The 20,743-nt window shown below is 38.4% G+C and overlaps 1 protein-coding gene across 1 annotated transcript in view; it reads right to left on the bottom strand.

Moving 5' to 3' along the window:
* LARS1 (leucyl-tRNA synthetase 1) overlaps positions 1-20,743 on the bottom strand; it is a 321,337-nt gene that overhangs the window by 236,536 nt on the left and 64,058 nt on the right. Inside the window, exons 8-13 of the mRNA XM_053719280.1 lie at positions 11,367-11,430; positions 8,978-9,045; positions 6,753-6,978; positions 5,648-5,735; positions 5,456-5,532; positions 5,208-5,261 (exon numbers count right to left, since the gene is read on the bottom strand). Of these exons, the coding sequence (XP_053575255.1) occupies positions 5,208-5,261; positions 5,456-5,532; positions 5,648-5,735; positions 6,753-6,978; positions 8,978-9,045; positions 11,367-11,430 (577 nt within the window). The remainder of the gene's footprint in view (positions 1-5,207; positions 5,262-5,455; positions 5,533-5,647; positions 5,736-6,752; positions 6,979-8,977; positions 9,046-11,366; positions 11,431-20,743) is intronic.

Genomic DNA, 20,743 nt, shown 5'->3' with positions numbered 1-20,743 from the left:
AGTGAACAAGCTTCTAGCAACCAGAAGCAATAATTAATGAGACTTAAATAATGTGGAGACAATAGTGACGCCCATATTTTTTAGCGCCAAAAAAGACACCCACATTATTTGGCGCCAAAAATGACGCCACATCCGGAACGCCGACACTTTTGGCGCAAAAAAAGTCAAAAAAATTTGCGCCAAAAAAATCCGCGCCAAGAATGACGCAATAAAATGAAGCCTTTTCAGCCCCCGCGAGCCTAATAGCCCACAGGGAAAAGTCAAATTTAAGGTAAGAGAAAAATTGATTAATTCATATGCATTATCCCAAATATGAAACTGACTGTCTGAAATAAGGAACGTTGAACATCCTGAGACAAGGCAAATAAATGTTTGAACACATATATTTAGAACTTTATATAAAAGTGCCCAACCATAGCTTAGAGTGTCACAGAAAATAAGACTTACTTACCCCAGGACACTCATCTACAAGTAGTAGAAAGCCAAACCAGTACTGAAACGAGAATCAGTAGAGGTAATGGTATATATAAAAGTATATCGTCGATCTGAAAAGGGAGGTAAGAGATGAATCTCTACGACCGATAACAGAGAACCTATGAAATAGACCCCGTAGAAGGAGATCATTGAATTCAAATAGGCAATACTCTCCTCACATCCCTCTGACATTCACTGCACGCTGAGAGGAAAACCGGGCTCCAACCTGCTGCGGAGCGCATATCAACGTAGAATCTAGCACAAACTTACTTCACCACCTCCATAGGAGGCAAAGTTTGTAAAAACTGATTTGTGGGTGTGGTGAGGGGTGTATTTATAGGCATTTGAGGTTTGGGAAACTTTGCCCCTCCTGGTAGGAATGTATATCCCATACGTCACTAGCTCATGGACTCTTGCTAATTACATGAAAGAAACATAATTTATGCTTACCTGATAAATTTATTTATCTTGTGATGTATCGAGTCCACGGATTCATCCTTACTTGTGGGATATTCTCCTCCCCTACAGGAAGTGGCAAAGAGAGCACCCACAGCAGAGCTGCATATATAGCTCCCCCCTTAGCTCCACCCCCCAGTCATTCGACCGAAGGCTAGGAAGAAAAAGGAGAAACCATAGGGTGCAGTGGTGACTGAAAGTTTAAAAATAAAAATATATATGCCTGTCTTAAAAAACAGGGCGGGCCGTGGACTCGATACATCACAAGAGAAATAAATTTATCAGGTAAGCATAAATTAAGTTTTCTCTTGTAAGATGTATCGAGTCCACGGATTCATCCTTACTTATGGGATACCAATACCAAAGCTTTAGGACACGGATGAAGGGAGGGACAAGACAGGGACCTTAAACGGAAGGCACCACTGCTTGTAGAACCTCTCCCCCAAAAAATAGCCTCCGAAGAAGCAAAAGTATCGAATTTGGAAAATTTGGAAAAAGTATGAAGCGAAGACCAAGTCGTCGCCTTACAAATCTGTTCAACAGAAGCCTCATTTTTAAAAGCCCATGTGGAAGACACTGCTCTAGTAGAATGAGCAGTGATTCTTTCAGAAGGCTGCTGGCCAGCAGTCTCATAAGCCAAACGGATGATGCTTTTCAGCCAAAAGGAAAGAGAGGTAGCCGTAGCCCTTTGACCTCTCTGTTTACCAGAATAAACAACAAACAAAGAAGATGTTTGACGGAAATTTTTAGTTGCTTGTAAGTAGAATTTTAAAGCACGAACCACATCAAGATTGTGTAACAGACGTTCCTTCTTAGATGAAAGATTAGGACACAAAGAAGGAACCACAATCTCTTGATTGATATTCTTATTAGAAACAACCTTAGGAAGAAACCCGGGTTTGGTACGTAAAACCACCTTATCTGCATGGAAAACAAGGTAAGGGGAATCACATTGTAAAGCAGATAGCTCAGAAACTCTTTGAGCCGAAGAGATAGCTACTAAAAACAAAACTTTCCAAGATAGAAGCTTAATATCTAAGGGATGCATAGGTTCAAACGGAACCCCTTGAAGAACTTTAAGAACTAAGTTTAGGCTCCATGGCGGAGCAACAGGTTTAAATACAGGCTTGATTCTGACCAAAGCCTGACTAAATGCTTTAACGTCTGGGATATCTGCCAGACGTTAGTGAAGTAGAATAGACAAAGCAGATATTTGACCTTTAAGAGAACTAGCAGATAATCCCTTCTCCAAACCATCTTGGAGAATAGACAATATTCTAGGAATCCTAATCTTACTCCACGAGTAACCTTTGGATTCACACCAATAAAGATATTTGCGACAAATCTTCTGATAAATCTTCCTGGTGACAGGCTTTCTAGCCTGAATCAGGGTATTAATGACGGATTCAAAGAAACCACGCTTTGATAAAATCATGCATTCAATCTCCAAGCAGTCAGATGCAGAGAAATTAGATTTGGATGCGTGAACGGCCCTTGAATTAGAAGGTCCCGCCTCATTGGCACACGGTGGAACCGAGGACATGTCCACTAGGTCTGCATACCAAGTCCTGCATGGCCACGCAGGAGCTATCAGAATTACCGAAGCTCTCTCCTGTTTGATTCTGGCAACCAGACGTGGGAGGAGAGGAAACGGTGGAAATACATAAGGCCAGAGTGAAGGACCAAGGCACTGCTAGAGCATCTATCAGAACCGCCTTGGGATCCCGGGACCTGGACCCGTAACGAGGAAGTTTGGCATTCTGACGAGATCCAATTCTAGTGTGCCCCATAGCTGAACCAGCTGGGCGAATACCTCCGGATGGAGTTCCCACTTCCCCGGATGAAGACATTTTTTTAAATGTCTTCATTTAAAAAATAAGACATTTTAATAATATTGACAATCCTCTTAGGGACTGGTAAAACATCAGTGTAAACAAGAACCTCTAAGTATCTATCCATTTCTCTGGGACCACTATAGGGTCACAATCATCTAGAGTTGCTAATACCTCCCTAAGCAATAAGCGGAGGTGTTCAAGCTTAAATTTAAAGGCCGTCATATCAGAATCTGTCTGAGGAAGCGTCTTTCCTGAATCAGAAACTTCTCCCTCAGATAACAATCCCTCGCCCCTTCAGAGCATTGTGAGGGCATATCAGAAACGGCTACTAAAGCATGAGATGGCTCAGCATTTTTCCTTAACCCAGAGCTGTCCCGCTTTCCTTGTAAACCAGGCAGTTTGGATAAAACCTCAGTGAGGGTTGTATTCATAACTGTGGCCATGTCTTGTAAAGGAAATGAATGTGACGCACTAGAGGTACTTGGCGTCACTTGTGCGGGCGTTACTGGTTGTGACACTTGGGGAGAGCTAGATGGCGAACCCTCATTTACTTCTGACTGAGAATCATCTATTGCTCTATTTTTAAGTGCTAATATATGTTCTTTATAATTTATAGACATATCAGTACATTTGGGACACATTCTAAGAGGGGGTTCCACAATGGCTTCCAAACATATTGAACAAGGATTTTCCTTGGTATCAGACATGTTAAACAGGCTAGTAATGTAACAAGCAAGTTTGGAAAACACTGTAATCAAAGTAAATAACACTTAGAAATAAAACGGTACTGTGCCTTTAAGAGAAAAACAGCTGCACAAGTTCTTCAAAACAGTGTAAAAAAGCAGTAAACTTAACGAAATTTTTACAGTAGTATCTTACAGCCTTAGTAACTTTGCACAACTATGCAAATAAACAATTAACCCCTTAATGGCAAAACCGGATTGAAAAAAACGTCAAAACCGGTAAAAAAAGACTTTCAGCACCTTGCCACAGCTCTGCTGTGGCGCCTACCTGCCCTTCAGAACGATTTTTGGGGGAAAAAACCTCCTTTACAGCCCTCAAACACAGCAGGAACCTCTAAAAAAGCAGTTGGATGACTCTTAAGGAAAAGAAACTGCGCAACTGAGGCGCGAAAATAGGCCCCTCCCACCTCACTCAATGTTTTGAGGCCTATTAGAAAAACACCTGAGTGTCTCTTAATTAACCATGTGGGTTAAAAAACCCTAACACAAGCCACAATGACCCCTTCAGTCCCTTCAAAAAAACGTTATAATTGCATCATTTACTGAACAAACAAAAAATGTTTTTTCCTAATAGTGTCACCAGTAACAAATGAGCCCTTCAAGCAAGTTGAAATTCCTATCTAAGTGTCTGAATACAGCTTACCCTTTCCCCAAGGGGATATTGCCAGCCTTTTCTAGAATAAACACAGTCTGTCTAGAAAAATATAGACTGAACATACCTCATATGCAGCTTAGCATGCAAACCGTTCCCCCAACTGAAGTTTTCCTGTACTCTTCAGCCCTTGTGAAAACAGCAGTGGATCTTAGTTACAAAGTGCTAAGATCATAATCCTCCTTGCAGAAATCTTCATCTCTTTTTCTGCCAAAGAGTAAATAGTACACACCGGCACCATTTAAAATAAACTTTTGCTTAAGAAATAAAAAACTAACAATTTTGTCACCACACTCGCTCTGCACTTCCTAGTACTTAGAGTAGGCAAAGAGAATGACTGGGGGTGGAGCTATATAGGCAGCTCTGCTGTGGGTGCTCTCTTTGCCACTTCCTGTAGGGGAGGAGAATATCCCACAAGTAAGGATGAATCCGTGGACTCGATACATCTTACAAGAGAAATTGATAATAGGAGTAAGTTGCTTAAAATTGCATGCTCTATCTCAATCATGGAAGTTTAATTTTGACTAGAATATCCCCTTTAAGAGATCTTGTTTAAAGATTGTCATTCCTTTATTTTTGAAAGATTTATACTAGTTATACTAGCATAAATCTTAGATCACTTGCCACTCAGGCTGCTACTTTGATAAAAACAAAATGAAACTTTAGAAATGTGAAGGTGCTACTTCTGTGGATTTTTCTTTAAATCCACAATGGAGCAACCAATCGGCAAGCGATACCCTGGTTCTGAACCAAAAATGGGCCAGCTCTTTTCTTACATTCTTGCTATTTCAAATAAAGATGGCAAATGAACGAAGAAAAATTCATAATAGGAGTAAAATCAGAAAGTTGCTTAAAATTGCCTGCTCTATCTAAATCATGAAAGTTTAATTTTGACTAGACTATCCCATTAATATGTTGTAACATATTTCTCAAGTATATGAATCAGGCCATCAGCAATTGTTTTTGAGTCTGTGGATGTTTGAGAATATCTTCCTACATCTAATATTACTGGTAAAAAAAAATAAAAAAAAATAATTAATTACTCACAGGCTCAAAGGGCAGGACCATTTCATCTTTTATTCCATACTTCAGTCTCAGGGCCTGGTTGGAAAATACAGTATAAAAAGTAAACTATAAATCAGAATCATTTTACCAACATATTAAATTCCCACACCCACGTTATTTAGTTAGAAGAAAATACTATTTCTGCATAACAATTAACAAATGACACGAGATTTCACAGCAAAAAAAAAAGAATTCCTTGAAGATATGAAAGTCTCTTTAGAAATACTAACTTGTTTCTTCTTAAGGTCTCTCAAGGCTGCAATGTCATCTGGCGCATCTGAAGGTACGCTGGTAACCACTCCAGTGCCTTGTAAATACAAGTAGGTTGTTAAATATGACAACTGTAGGCTAGAGAAATCTTACATTACGTGTTACTGCACAACATATAAATAGAAACAAAAGATCATGGAAAAAATTCCTACCTTTATCTTCTTTTATGGTAAGCATTGGCAGAGCATAGATGACTTTGTACGATGTTAAAGGGGCGGACAAGGCTGCACCAAGAAGATCCTAAACATGAAACAGATTTTTAAAAAGTTGCTCTTTTGGAGTAAAAGCAAAGATGTTAATCATATAAAGGATGTTTTAAAAAAATTATACATTGTACTTTTAACCAAAATTTGATTTATAAAACTGCAGAACCCTGAATCCTGGTTACTTTGTTGACCAGAAATTATACATTAACAAGAATATTTAAAGGGCAAAGCTACTGTAAAAAATAAAATGCTTTAATTTGTTACATGTAGTTTTTTTTCCATTTTTGTCCTGTGGTAACTAATGTTTTAACACTTTACAATGCCCCTTTAAATATTTTTGTCACTATATAGCCAGTCAAAAGTAAAAACGTCATATGTTTAAACTTATAGTTTTTTTTCTGTTAAAGGGACACAAAACTCAAAATTGAAAAGTGCATGAGTGTATTTCATTTTTGAACAGAAGCGTTTTTGCAATACATAAGAATTAGCAAAAAAAACTTCCAACAGAACCTATGACTGTTTCAGCAACAGCTTTTACTGTGCAGAGCTGTGCAAAGCATATGTACATATGCCCTTTGCACCCTCAGTCAAACATATACGCAAGATAGACAGCTGTGGTACGTAGTCATCAATAACTCAAACGGAGTCTTCAATGACACAGTATATGCTCTATGAACAGTTGAAGTGTTTGAATGCAGATGCACAAGGCATGTGCACATAACTTCATGCACAGTAAAAGCCATGACTGAATAGATGTGTATTGCAAAAATGCTTCTAAACAAAACTGAAATGCACCAACGTGTAATACCATTTTGAGATTATGCAAAGCAATGTCAAGTTACTTACTAAAATAATGTTACTTACAATGAAACTATATGAACTATTTTATTAGCGTCAAGAAAATGTTTATTTGTTCATGGTAGACGTCCAGCTGAAAATGTCCATTAGTCATGGACAAGTAAGAAATGATAACATTTGCTATATTTAACATTTAAACTAGAGTAGTTTTCCAACACTTTTTATTTAATAAAAACAAAAACTGTCAGCAAACCTCTCCCATCAGTTCCTTGACCACTGGCACAACTCCATTGTCTTTGGTAAATCCCTGGTACGACATGTTCCTGGCTGCTCTTTGGGTACAGATGAAGATATCCCCACTGCCAGTTTCAAAGGCAATGTAAGCCATATCAGGCCTCAGCCAACAGTTTGTCTGTCCAAACATGGTTTCTGGGCGTAATGTGGCAGCCACCAAGAACACATTTCTTCCCTTAAGACCACTGCAAAGAAAGAAAATGGACATGCATAAGAAAAAGCAGCACAGATACTTAAGTTATTTGTGTATAGAAAAAGTGAAGTAATGACATATTTGTGCACAAGTGATACTGAAGTATCCATTGTTTAGTGACTTATAAAGACAATACAACTAGCCTTAAAAGAAAATAAAAACAGCTTTATTCATCACTGGATCATCCTTTGTTAAAACACTTTAAAATATATATACTTTTAGATTAAGCAAAGAAAAAACTGCATGATACCCCTATTTTAACTGAACAAAATAGATGTTTGGTTGGTATAAATTCCGTTTAACCAAAAGGTTTTCAGCTAGCTGGCTACTGTTTTCTATAGCAGTGTTCTCCCCAGGACCTATTGCAAACCACCCAGCTGATTTTACGGACCATCCAGCTAAAAATGTACACCAATATTAAGCTAAAATTAGCCAATATCAATTTTTTTTCAATTTTTTGCCCAAAGTATTATTAAGTGAACTCATGTTAAATTATGCAATACATTTGTGATTTGGGTAGCTACAGTAACAGTTATAAATAACAAAATCCTGCAACTTAATAATGCCATCCATCTGGTGGAATTTTGTTTAGAAATTTTTAATACAATCTTTTTTTGCATCCTAAACCATGGAGGGTTAGGACTAAAACCCAGTTGTAATACTAATTGCTTTCAAAACGCCAGATGAATATTGTGCTTAACTGTGCTGGAACCACACCAGAAGCATTACAAATAATGTCAGTGACTGAGGTCCATAATCATTAACTGAATCATTAAACCAGTTCATTTCAAAATTTAAAAAATACAATTTATACTAGATAATGATATAGCGAGTGAGCCAAACAGGGGTGGCACTGATCCATATGTTACAAGCACCTGCTGTATCCTCATCTGGAGTGGCAAACCATTGCTAAGTGATTATTAAAGGGACAGTCAACACCAGAATTTTTGTTGTTTAAAAAGATAGATAATCCCTTTATTACCCATTCCCCAGTTTTGCATAACCAACACAGTTATAATAATACACGTTTTACCTCTGTAATTACCCTGTATCTAAGCTTCTGCTGACTGCCCCCTTATTTCAGTTCTTTTGACAGACTTGCATTTTAGCCAATCAGTGCTCACTCCTAGGTCACTTCAAGTGCATGAGCTCAATTTTATCTATATGAAACATGAACTAATGCCCTCTAGCGGTCAAAATGCATTCAGATTAGAGCAGTCTTCAAGGTCTAAAAAATTAGCATATGAACCTCCTAGGTTTAGCTTTCAACTAAGAATACCAAGAGAACAAAGCAAAATTGGTGATAAAAGTAAATTGGGAAGTTGTTTAAATTTACATGCCCTATTTAAATCATGAAATTTTTTTTTGGACTTGACTGTCCCTTTAAACATAATCCCAATGAAAATCCAAATAAATAAATAAGTGCAGTTCTTCCCACAGAAATCTAAGCATTATTTATAAATGTCTACACGATGCTTCAGATTCATGTAGTATATTGAAATAAGAAAAACAGATGATGCTTTGTTAAAAACTATCCTATAAAGAAACAAAAACACAAGAGCAAATGCTCAGGTCTAGCTCCAAAATTACCTACTCCATACAGACTTTCTACTTCAGTCATGGCTTCTCATGTGTATTCACCTTAAACCTTATTGCTCATAGAAACATCTCTTTATATGGACCACCTCCATTCAGGGTCCTTAGATGGGAATCAGGAACAAACATCTAAAGTTTCTCCAAAGTGCTGTAAATCTGGAGGCCATGTCACCATCGTTGCACGGGAGACACCATCAAAGCCTCTACCTGTTTTTGCTCTACCACAGGGAGCTTTGAAAAATGTACCATAAAAATGAATACTTTGCTGTATATTTTATTTTTAACTTGGGCTTTCAAGAAAACTATTTAAATGGCTTATTTTACAATTAAACAAATGTATCCTAACACTAAGGAGGAATTAGACATATTTCAGTATGATGGTCTGAGTAACCTACCTTATTTTTGCTGGATAAGGCTCGAGAACTTTCATTTTGATCAAAGTATACTCCTGAGGTCCAACACCCTTAATAAAAGAACAATTATGTCAGACAGTTTTTCAAAATATGGAGGAGGGAAAAATGAAACATTAAAAATGTACAAAACTTTGGTTGTCAGGGTATTCTGGGGGAACACAAACCGAGAAAAGAGATTTATTTTCCAACATATGATACATATAATCACACAGATTGTGTGTGTGTGTGTGTGTGTGTGTGTGTGTGTGTGTGTGTGTGTGTATATGTGTGTATGTATATCTATCACATCAGGTATGTGTTTAACAAAATTTTGTATCACTTTACTCCAATTAGGTTTTTCTCATGAATGATGGGGAGTCCATGGCACAGGTTTTCCAAGATTAGCATTTTGATTTGCAGTTTCCTTCACCAGATAAAAACCATAGGTGCAAGTTGTTTTTCAGGAAAAAGAATGTGAGCGACCAATGTTAAATTGAAAGTTAATCCTAGCGTCTCACAAACGCTAGGATTGACTAATGAAACAAATAAAGGGGACTCATTCATGATGTAAAAGATTTTAATTCAGTAGAAAGCTCCTTTATTTGTCTCAACTGATCGGCGATTTGAGCTACTAACAAAGGCCACGGCTAAAAAAAAAATTTGCTTAGAGGTGACGTTTTCACCTCTTAGCCAATAGCAGTACGGTAAATCCGGACTGGCGCCCATGGGAGCCGGATTTACAGCACTGCTATTGGCTAAGAGGTGAAAACGTCACCTCTTAGGAATTTTTTTTTTTGCCGTGGCATTTGTTAGCAGCTCAAATCGCCAATCAGTTGAAACAAATAAAGGAGCTTTCTACATGAAGTATCTTATACTTCATGAATGAAAGTCCCCTTTATTTGTTTCAATAGTCAATCCTAGCGTTTGTGAAATGCTAGGATTGACTTTCACTTTAACACTAAGGAAGGACATCCAATTATACAATATTGAATTTATCTTATTTTTGGTATATATTTTATTATGGCAGGAAAGAGACACCTTGCATTAAAGGATAGATCTTGGTTACATAAAAAATATATAACGTTTCTGTTTATAATTCATTATTAGAATTATACAGCTTACAAGAGACCTATCACAGTCATACACATGTCAAAGGCGGTCTCTTAACATTTACATAGTAGGTTTCTCCGTACAAATGGGTTACACACAATTGGATAGGTCTACTATCTGAACAAGGGGGGGATTGAACGACTGCTATGCCAACAAGCAGAGCCAGACATGACCACATTACACCCAGCACAGATGGAGTTAACCTGAGATGACTACAAAACCTGCCACATCTCATTTCACGGACTACTAAGATATTTTCTCTTTCACTTACATTACACATGATCCCATACATAACGTCTTCACAATAAATACTTGTACTTATTTGTTTTACTTTGTTTCCTATTTGGTAAATGTGATTTATAAATTATTTTCCTCTACAGCAATGTCTAATGTCTCTTCCTAGGGCCCAGAAATAGAAATGTAGCGTTTTCTAATCAGAGTAATACATTTTACTTGGTTTAACCAATTTGTATAAATATTATTCATATTTTACTTTGCAAATTATTCTCGTTGCTTTAAAACTGCAGTAATTATTGCTAGTTATTTGTAAATGCATCACACACAGTGTAAGACACACCATTCCGCCAAACCAGGGTTACATTCCCTTTACACATTCTTACACCCAAACTGCTTCACAATTCATGGCAAATACTTTCTCTATATCTTGCATTTTATAATCCAACAATATAACACTTGCAGTTATTATTGCATTATTCTTTTACGAAGTAATAAGTTTGCAAAAACTATAATCACACTTATTGCATTATTATGACATAGCATAAGTTTGCTGATCACCTATTCATTTGCTTTGTTATTGGTTCACTAATGTTAAGAAATTGCACTCTCACTTATAATTCATGACTGGCATGATCTTGTTCTAATTATACTTTGGGTGACACATACACAAGGGTTCAATAACATTTGTATTCAGTGTGGTTTTATGCAGTGTGTTTGAATAAGAGTTTTCTCTTACTACACCATTACACATTATCTTTTTAGTAGGAAGTGGAACATTACAAAAATACACTACACAATGCAGCTGTGACCCAGACGTGGATTGAAAACAGCTGAGCCCTGCCTTTAATTATTTAATCTCAACAATTGGAAAAACATCAGATATTAATAAAGGACATCTCCAACATGAAGAAATTAAAAAAAAAAAAATTGTATACTTTTTTTTTTGGGGTAGTAAACTTATCTCCATCATTTAAGCAAATATATTCTACTAGACTTTTCTCTTTTGGAATTTAACAATGGACCAATACAATTTAAAAATACAAACCTCCCCAGTCTGTCGATCATGATCCATGCAGGGCTGACCATCCCTGGGTGAGTAGATGGTGTATCTAAGAAAAATATATAATAAGAACACGATTATTAAAAAAGAAAATTTATGCTTACCTGATAAAATTTATTTCTTTTTGGACACGATGAGTCAACGGATCATCTTAATTACTAATGGGATATTCAACTCCTGGTCAGCAGGAGGAGGCAAAGAGCACCACAGCAGAGCTGTTAAATAGCTCCTCCCTTCCCTCCCACTTCATTTATTCGACCAAAGTTAGGAAGAGAAAGGAAGCGCCAAGGTGCAGAGGTGTCCGAAGTTCACAATAACCCATAACCTGTCTAAAAGAACAGGGCGGGCCGAGGACTCATCGTGTCAAAAAAGAAATAAATTTATCAGGTAAGCATAAATTTTCTTTTCTTTTTTATGACACAATGAGTCCACGGATCATCTTAATTACTAATGGGATTCAATATCCAAGCTAGAGTACACAGATGATACGAGAGGGACAAGACAGGGAACCTAAACGGAAGGCACCCTGCTTGAAGAACCTTTCTCCCAAAAACTGCCTCAGCCGAGGCAAAAGTGTCAAATTTGTAAAACTTTGAAAAAGTGTGAAGAGAGGACCAAGTTGCAGCCTTGCAAATCTGTTCCACAGAAGCTTCATTTTTGAATGCCCATGAGGAAGCAACAGCCCTCGTGGAATGAGCCGTAACTCTCTCGGGATGCTGCTGTCCAGCAGTCTCATATGCAAAACGTATGATACTCTTCAGCCAAAAGGAAAGAGAAGTAGCCGTAGCTTTCTGTCCCTTGAGTTTTCCTGAGAAAACCACAAACAAAGAAGAAGACTGACGAAAGTCCTTAGTCGCCTGCAGGTAAAACTTTAAAGCACGGACCCCGTCCAAATTTTGCAGAAGTCTTTCCTTCTTAGAAGAAGGATTAGGACACAAGGAAGGCACAACTATCTCCTTATTAATGTTACGATCAGAAACAACCTTAAGAAGAAATCCTAATTTGGTACGTAAAACTACCTTATCTGAATGGAAAATAAGATAAGGATACTCATACTGTAATGCAGAGAGTTCTGACACTCTCCAAGCAACAAGAAATAAAACATTCCAAGATAACAACTTAATATCTAAGGAATGCATAGGCTCAAACGGAGCCCCTTGAAGAACTTTGAGAACTAAATTAAGACTCCATGGAGGAGTAACTGGTTTGAACACAGGCCTGATCCTGACCAAGGCCTAAAAAAAGAATGTATATCTGGGACATCCGCCAGACGTTTGTGTAACAAAAAGGAAATTTATGCTTACCCGATAAATTTATTTCTTTTACGATATGACGAGTGCACGGATTTCATCCTTACTTGGGGGATTAAACCTCCTGCTAGCAGGAAGTGGCAAAGAGCACCACAGCAGAGCTGTATTTATAGCTCCTCCCTTCCCCTCCTCCCCCAATCATTCGACCGAAGTTAGGAAGAGAAAGGAAAAGCCAAAGGTGCAGAGGTGACTGAGCTTTAATAAAAAATAAGTAGCTGTCTTAGAAATGACAGGGTGGGCCGTGGACTCGTCATATCGTAAAAGAAATAAATTTATCAGGTAAGCATAAATTTCCTTTTCTTTTACAAGATATGACGAGTCCACGGATTTCATCCTTACTTGTGGGATACAATACCAAAGCTACAGAACACGGATGAAAGGGAGGGACAAGACAGGAACCTAAACGGAAGGCACCACTGCTTGAAGAACTTTTCTCCCAAAAATAGCCTCAGAAGAAGCAAAAGTATCACATTTGTAAAATTTGGAAAAAGTGTGAAGAGACGACCAAGTTGCAGCCTTGCAAATCTGTTCAACAGAAGCATCGTTTTTAAATGCCCATGAGGAAGCCACAGCCCTAGTAGAATGAGCCGTAATTCTTTCAGGAGGGCTGTCCAGCAGTCTCATATGCCAGACGGATGATACTCTTCAGCCAAAAAGAAAACAGAATTTATGCTTACATGATAAATTTCTTTCTCTTACGGTGTATCCAGTCCACGGATTCATCCTTACTTGTGGGATATTCTCAATCCCTACAGGAAGTGGCAAAGAGAGCCCACAGCAGAGCTGTCCATATAGCTACCCTCAGGCTCCGCCCCCCCCAGTCATTCGACCGACGGTTAGGAGAAAAAGGAGAACCATAGTGTGCAGTGGTGACTGTAGTTTTACAAAAACATAATTTATGTAAGAACTTACCTGATAAATTCATTTCTTTCATATTAGCAAGAGTCCATGAGCTAGTGACGTATGGGATATACATTCCTACCAGGAGGGGCAAAGTTTCCCAAACCTCAAAATGCCTATAAATACACCCCTCACCACAACCACAAATCAGTTTAATGCATAGCCAAGAAGTGGGGTGATAAAACAAAAGTGCGAAAGCATAAAAAATAAGGAATTGGAATAATTGTGCTTTATACAAAAAAATCATAACCACCACAAAAAGGGTGGGCCTCATGGACTCTTGCTAATATGAAAGAAATGAATTTATCAGGTAAGTTCTTACATAAATTATGTTTTCTTTCATGTAATTAACAAGAGTCCATGAGCTAGTGACGTATGGGATAATGAATACCCAAGATGTGGATCTTCCACGCAAGAGTCACTAGAGAGGGAGGGATAAAATAAAGACAGCCAATTCCGCTGAAAATAATCCACACCCAAAATAAAGTTTAAATCTTATAATGAAAAAAACTGAAATTATAAGCAGAAGAATCAAACTGAAACAGCTGCCTGAAGAACTTTTCAACCAAAAATTGCTTCAGAAGAAGAAAACACATCAAAATGGTAGAATTTAGTAAAAGTATGCAAAGAAGACCAAGTTGCTGCTTTGCAAATCTGATCAACCGAAGCTTCATTCCTAAACGCCCAGGAAGTAGAAACTGACCTAGTAGAATGAGCTGTAATCCTTAGAGGCGGAGTTTGACCCGACTCGACATAAGCATGATGAATTAAAGATTTCAACCAAGATGCCAAAGAAATGGCAGAGGCCTTCTGACCTTTCCTAGAACCGGAAAAGATAACAAATAGACTAGAATTCTTTCGGAAATTCTTAGTAGCTTCAACATAATATTTCAAAGCTCTAACTACATCCAAAGAATGCAATGATCTCTCCTTAGAATTTTTAGGATTAGGACACAATGAAGGAACCACAATTTCTCTACTAATGTTGTTAGAATTCACAACCTTAGGTAAGAATTTAAAAGAAGTTCGCAACACCGCCTTATCCTGATGAAAAATCAGAAAAGGAGACTCACAAGAAAGAGCAGATAATTCAGAAACTCTTCTAGCAGAAGAGATGGCCAAAAGAAACAAAACTTTCCAAGAAAGTAATTTAATGTCCAGCGAATGCATAGGTTCAAACGGAGGAGCTTGAAGAGTGCCCAGAACCAAATTCAAACTCCAAGGAAGAGAAATTGACTTAATAACAGGTTTTATACGAACCAAAGGTCGTACAAAACAATGAATAACAGGAAGACTAGTAATCTTTCTGTGAAAAAGAACAGAAAGAGCAGAGATTTGTCCTTCAAGGAACTTGCAGACAAACCTTTATCCAAACCATCCTGAAGAAACTGTAAAATTCTAGGAATTCTAAAGAATGCCAAGAAAAATTATGAGAAAAACACCAAGAAATGTAAATCTTCCAGACTCGAAAATATATCTTCCTAGATACAGATTCACGAGCCTGTAACATAGTATTAATCAGAGAGTCAGAGAAACCTCTATGACTGAGAATTAAGCGTTCAATCTCTATACCTTCAAATTTAAGGATTTGAGATCCTGATGGAAAAAAAGGACCTTGTGATAGAAGGTCTGGTCTTAACGGAAGAGTCCACGGTTGGCAAGTGGCCATCCGGACAAGATCCGCATACCAAAACCTGTGAGGCCATGCTGGAGCCAGCAGAACAGACGAGCACCCCATAGAATCTTGGAAATTACTCTTGGAAGAAGAACTAGAGGTGGAAAGATATAGGCAGGATGATACTTCCAAGGAAGTGACAATGCATCCACTGCCTCCGCCTGAGGATCCCTGGATCTGGACAGATACCTGGGAAGCTTCTTGTTTAGATGAGAAGCCATCAGATCTATTTCTGGAAGTCCCCACATTTGAACAATCTGAAGAAATACCTCTGGGTGAAGAGACCATTCGCCTGGATGTAACGTTTGGTGACTGAGATAATCCGCTTCCCAATTGTCTATACCTGGGATATGAACCGCAGAAATTAGACAGGAGCTGGATTCCGCCCAAACCAGAATTCGAGATACTTCTTCATAGCCAGAGGACTGTGAGTCCCTCCTTGATGATTGACATATGCCACAGTTGTGACATTGTCCGTCTGAAAACAAATGAACGACTCTCTCTTTAGAAGAGGCCATGACTGAAGAGCTCTGAAAATTGCACGGAGTTCCAAAATATTGATTGGTAATCTCACCTCCTGAGATTCCCAAACCCCTTGTGCTGTCAGAGACCCCCAAACAGCTCCCCAACCTGTCAGACTTGCATCTGTTGAAATCTCAGTCCAGGTTGGAAGAACAAAAGAAGCCCCCTGAATTAAACGATGGTGGTCTGTCCACCACGTCAGAAAGTGTCGAACAATCGGTTTTAAAGATATTAATTGAGATATCTTTGTATAATCCCTGCACCACTGGTTCAGCATACAGAGCTGAAGAGGTCGCATGTGAAAACGAGCAAAGGGAACCGCGTCCAATGCAGCAGTCATAAGACCTAGAATTTCCATGCATAAGGCTACCGAAAGGAAAGATTGAGACTGAAGGTTTCGACAAGCTGAAACCAATTTCAGACGTCTCTTGTCCGTCAGAGACAGAGTCAAGGACACTGAATCTATCAGGAAACCTAAAAAAGGTTACCCTTGTCTGAGGAATCAACGAACTTTTTGGTAAATTGATCCTCCAACCATATTCTAGAAGAAACAACACTCATAAAAGACTGGAAAGGTTCTTTCTAGTGAAAATGAGCAAAGGGAATTGAATCCAATGCCGAGGCCATAAGACCTAAAACTTCTATGCATATATAGCAATTGAAGGAAATAATAGAGACTAAAGGTACCGACAAACGGAACCCAATAGAATTATCCCTTGTCTGATAGAGACAAAGACAGTGACACAAACTTTCTGGAAACCTAAAAAAGGTGACCCTTGTGTGAGGAAAAAAAGATCCTCTAACTATGTCCTGAAGAGCAAGTGAATCATATGAGATTCCGCATCCTCAGAAAATAATCTGAATGAAAACAGAAAAATGAAAATATGCATTTATTGTATCTAATGAAAAACATAATTTATGTAAGAACTTACCTGATAAATTCATTTCTTTCATATTAACAAGAGTCCATGAGCTAGTGACGTATGGGATATACATTCCTACCAGGAGGGGCAAAGTTTCCCAAACCTTAAAATGCCTATAAATACACCCCTCACCACACCCACAAATCAGTTTAACGAATAGCCAAGAAGTGGGGTGATAAGAAAAAGTGCGAAGCATATAAAATAAGGAATTGGAATAATTGTGCTTTATACAAAAAAATCATAACCCCCACAAAAAAGGGTGGGCCTCATGGACTCTTGTTAATATGAAAGAAATGAATTTATCAGGTAAGTTCTTACATAAATTATGTTTTCTTTCATGTAATTAACAAGAGTCCATGAGCTAGTGACGTATGGGATAATGACTACCCAAGATGTGGATCTTTCCACACAAGAGTCACTAGAGAGGGAGGGATAAAATAAAGACAGCCAATTCCTGCTGAAAATAATCCACACCCAAAATAAAGTTTAACAAAAAATATAAGCAGAAGATTCAAACTGAAACCGCTGCCTGAAGAACTTTTCTACCAAAAACTGCTTCAGAAGAAGAAAATACATCAAAATGGTAGAATTTAGTAAAAGTATGCAAAGAAGACCAAGTTGCTGCTTTGCAGATCTGGTCAACCGAAGCTTCATTCCTAAACGCCCAGGAAGTAGATACTGACCTAGTAGAATGAGCTGTAATTCTTTGAGGCGGAGTTTTACCCGACTCAACATAGGCAAGATGAATTAAAGATTTCAACCAAGATGCCAAAGAAATGGCAGAAGCTTTCTGGCCTTTCCTAGAACCGGAAAAGATAACAAATAGACTAGAAGTCTTACGGAAAGATTTCGTAGCTTCAACATAATATTTCAAAGCTCTAACAACATCCAAAGAATGCAATGATTTCTCCTTAGAATTCTTAGGATTAGGACATAATGAAGGAACTACAATTTCTCTACTAATGTTGTTGGAATTCACAACTTTAGGTAAAAATTCAAAAGAAGTTCGCAACACCGCCTTATCCTGATGAAAAATCAGAAAAGGAGACTCACACGAAAGAGCAGATAATTCAGAAACTCTTCTAGCAGAAGAGATGGCCAAAAGGAACAAAACTTTCCAAGAAAGTAATTTAATGTCCAATGAATGCATAGGTTCGAACGGAGGAGCTTGAAGAGCTCCCAGAACCAAATTCAAACTCCAAGGAGGAGAAATTGACTTAATGACAGGTTTTATACGTACCAAAGCTTGTACAAAACAATGAATATCAGGAAGAATAGCAATCTTTCTGTGAAAAAGAACAGAAAGAGCAGAGATTTGTCCTTTCAAAGAACTTGCGGACAAACCCTTATCCAAACCATCCTGAAGAAATTGTAAAATTCTCGGTATTCTAAAAGAATGCCAAGAAAAATGATGAGAAAGACACCATGAAATATAAGTCTTCCAGACTCTATAATATATCTCTCGAGATACAGATTTACGAGCCTGTAACATAGTATTAATCACGGAGTCAGAGAAACCTCTATGACCAAGAATCAAGCGTTCAATCTCCATACCTTTAAATTTAAGGATTTCAGATCCGGATGGAAAAAAGGACCTTGCGACAGAAGGTCTGGTCTTAACGGAAGAGTCCATGGCTGGCAAGATGCCATCCGGACAAGATCCGCATACCAAAACCTGTGAGGCCATGCCGGAGCTATTAGCAGAACAAACGAGCATTCCCTCAGAATCTTGGAGATTACTCTTGGAAGAAGAACTAGAGGCGGAAAGATATAGGCAGGATGATACTTCCAAGGAAGTGATAATGCATCCACTGCCTCCGCCTGAGGATCCCGGGATCTGGACAGATACCTGGGAAGTTTCTTGTTTAGATGAGAGGCCATCAGATCTATCTCTGGGAGCCCCCACAATTGAACAATCTGAAGAAATACCTCTGGGTGAAGAGACCATTCGCCCGGATGCAACGTTTGGCGACTGAGATAATCCGCTTCCCAATTGTCTACACCTGGGATATGAACCGCAGAGATTAGACAGGAGCTGGATTCCGCCCAAACCAAAATTCGAGATACTTCTTTCATAGCCAGAGGACTGTGAGTCCCTCCTTGATGATTGATGTATGCCACAGTTGTGACATTGTCTGTCTGAAAACAAATGAACGATTCTCTCTTCAGAAGAGGCCAAAACTGAAGAGCTCTGAAAATTGCACGGAGTTCCAAAATATTGATCGGTAATCTCACCTCCTGAGATTCCCAAACTCCTTGTGCCGTCAGAGATCCCCACACAGCTCCCCAACCTGTGAGACTTGCATCTGTTGAAATTACAGTCCAGGTCGGAAGAACAAAGAAGCCCCCTGAATTAAACGATGGTGATTTGTCCACCACGTTAGAGAGTGTCGAACAATCGGTTTTAAAGATATTAATTGAGATATCTTCGTGTAATCCCTGCACCATTGGTTCAGCATACAGAGCTGAAGAGGTCGCATGTGAAAACGAGCAAAGGGGATCGCGTCCGATGCAGCAGTCATAAGACCTAGAATTTCCATGCATAAGGCTACCGAAGGGAATGATTGTGACTGAAGGTTTCGACAAGCTGTAATCAATTTTAGACGTCTCTTGTCTGTTAAAGACAGAGTCATGGACACTGAATCTATCTGGAAACCCAGAAAGGTTACCCTTGTTTGAGGAATCAAAGAACTTTTTGGTAAATTGATCCTCCAACCATGATCTTGAAGAAACAACAAGTCGATTCGTATGAGACTCTGCTAAATGTAAAGACGGAGCAAGTACCAAGATATCGTCCAAATAAGGAAATACCACAATACCCTGTTCTCTGATTACAGACAGAAGGGCACCGAGAATCTTTGTGAAAATTCTTGGGGCTGTAGCAAGGCCAAACGGTAGAGCCACAAATTGGTAATGCTTGTCTAGAAAAGAGAATCTCAGGAACTGATAATGATCTGGATGAATCAGAATATGCAGATATGCATCCTGTAAATCTATTGTGGACATATAATTCCCTTGCTGAACAAAAGGCAATATAGTCCTTACAGTTACCATCTTGAACGTTGGTATCCTTACATAACGATTCAATAATTTTAGATCCAGAACTGGTCTGAAGGAATTCTCCTTCTTTGGTACAATGAAGAGATTTGAATAAAACCCCATCCCCTGTTCCGGAACTGGAACTGGCATAATTACTCCAGCCAACTCTAGATCTGAAACACAATTCAGAAATGCTTGAGCTTTCACTGGATTTACTGGGACATGGGAAAGAAAAAATCTCTTTGCAGGAGGTCTCATCTTGAAACCAATTCTGTACCCTTCTGAAACAATGTTCTGAATCCAAAGATTGTGAACAGATTTGATCCAAATTTCTTTGAAAAAACGTAACCTGCCCCCTACCAGCTGAACTGGAATGAGGGCCGTACCTTCATGTGAACTTAGAAGCAGGCTTTGCCTTTCTAGCAGGCTTGGATTTATTCCAGACTGGAGATGGTTTCCAAACTGAAACTGCTCCTGAGGACGAAGGATCAGGCTTTTGTTCTTTGTTGAAACGAAAGGAACGAAAACGATTGTTAGCCCTGTTTTTACCTTTAGATTTTTTATCCTGTGGTAAAAAAGTTCCTTTCCCACCAGTAACAGTTGAAATAATAGAATCCAACTGAGAACCAAATAATTTGTTTCCCTGGAAAGAAATGGAAAGTAGAGTTGATTTAGAAGCCATATCAGCATTCCAAGTCTTAAGCCATAAAGCTCTTCTGGCTAAGATAGCCAGAGACATAAATCTAACATCAACTCTAATAATATCAAAAATGGCATCACAGATGAAATTATTAGCATGCTGGAGAAGAATAATAATATCATGAGAATCACGATTTGTTACTTGTTGCGCTAGAGTTTCCAACCAAAAAGTTGAAGCTGCAGCAACATCAGCCAATGATATAGCAGGTCTAAGAAGATTACCTGAACATAGATAAGCTTTTCTTAGAAAAGATTCAATTTTTCTATCTAAAGGATCCTTAAACGAGGTACCAT

The sequence above is a fragment of the Bombina bombina genome, chromosome 6 (assembly GCF_027579735.1).
Source record: "Bombina bombina isolate aBomBom1 chromosome 6, aBomBom1.pri, whole genome shotgun sequence".
Taxonomy (NCBI): Eukaryota; Metazoa; Chordata; class Amphibia; order Anura; family Bombinatoridae; genus Bombina; species Bombina bombina.
The sequence above is the reverse complement of the archived record's forward strand: the minus strand, read 5'-3'. Positions and strand labels throughout refer to the sequence as shown.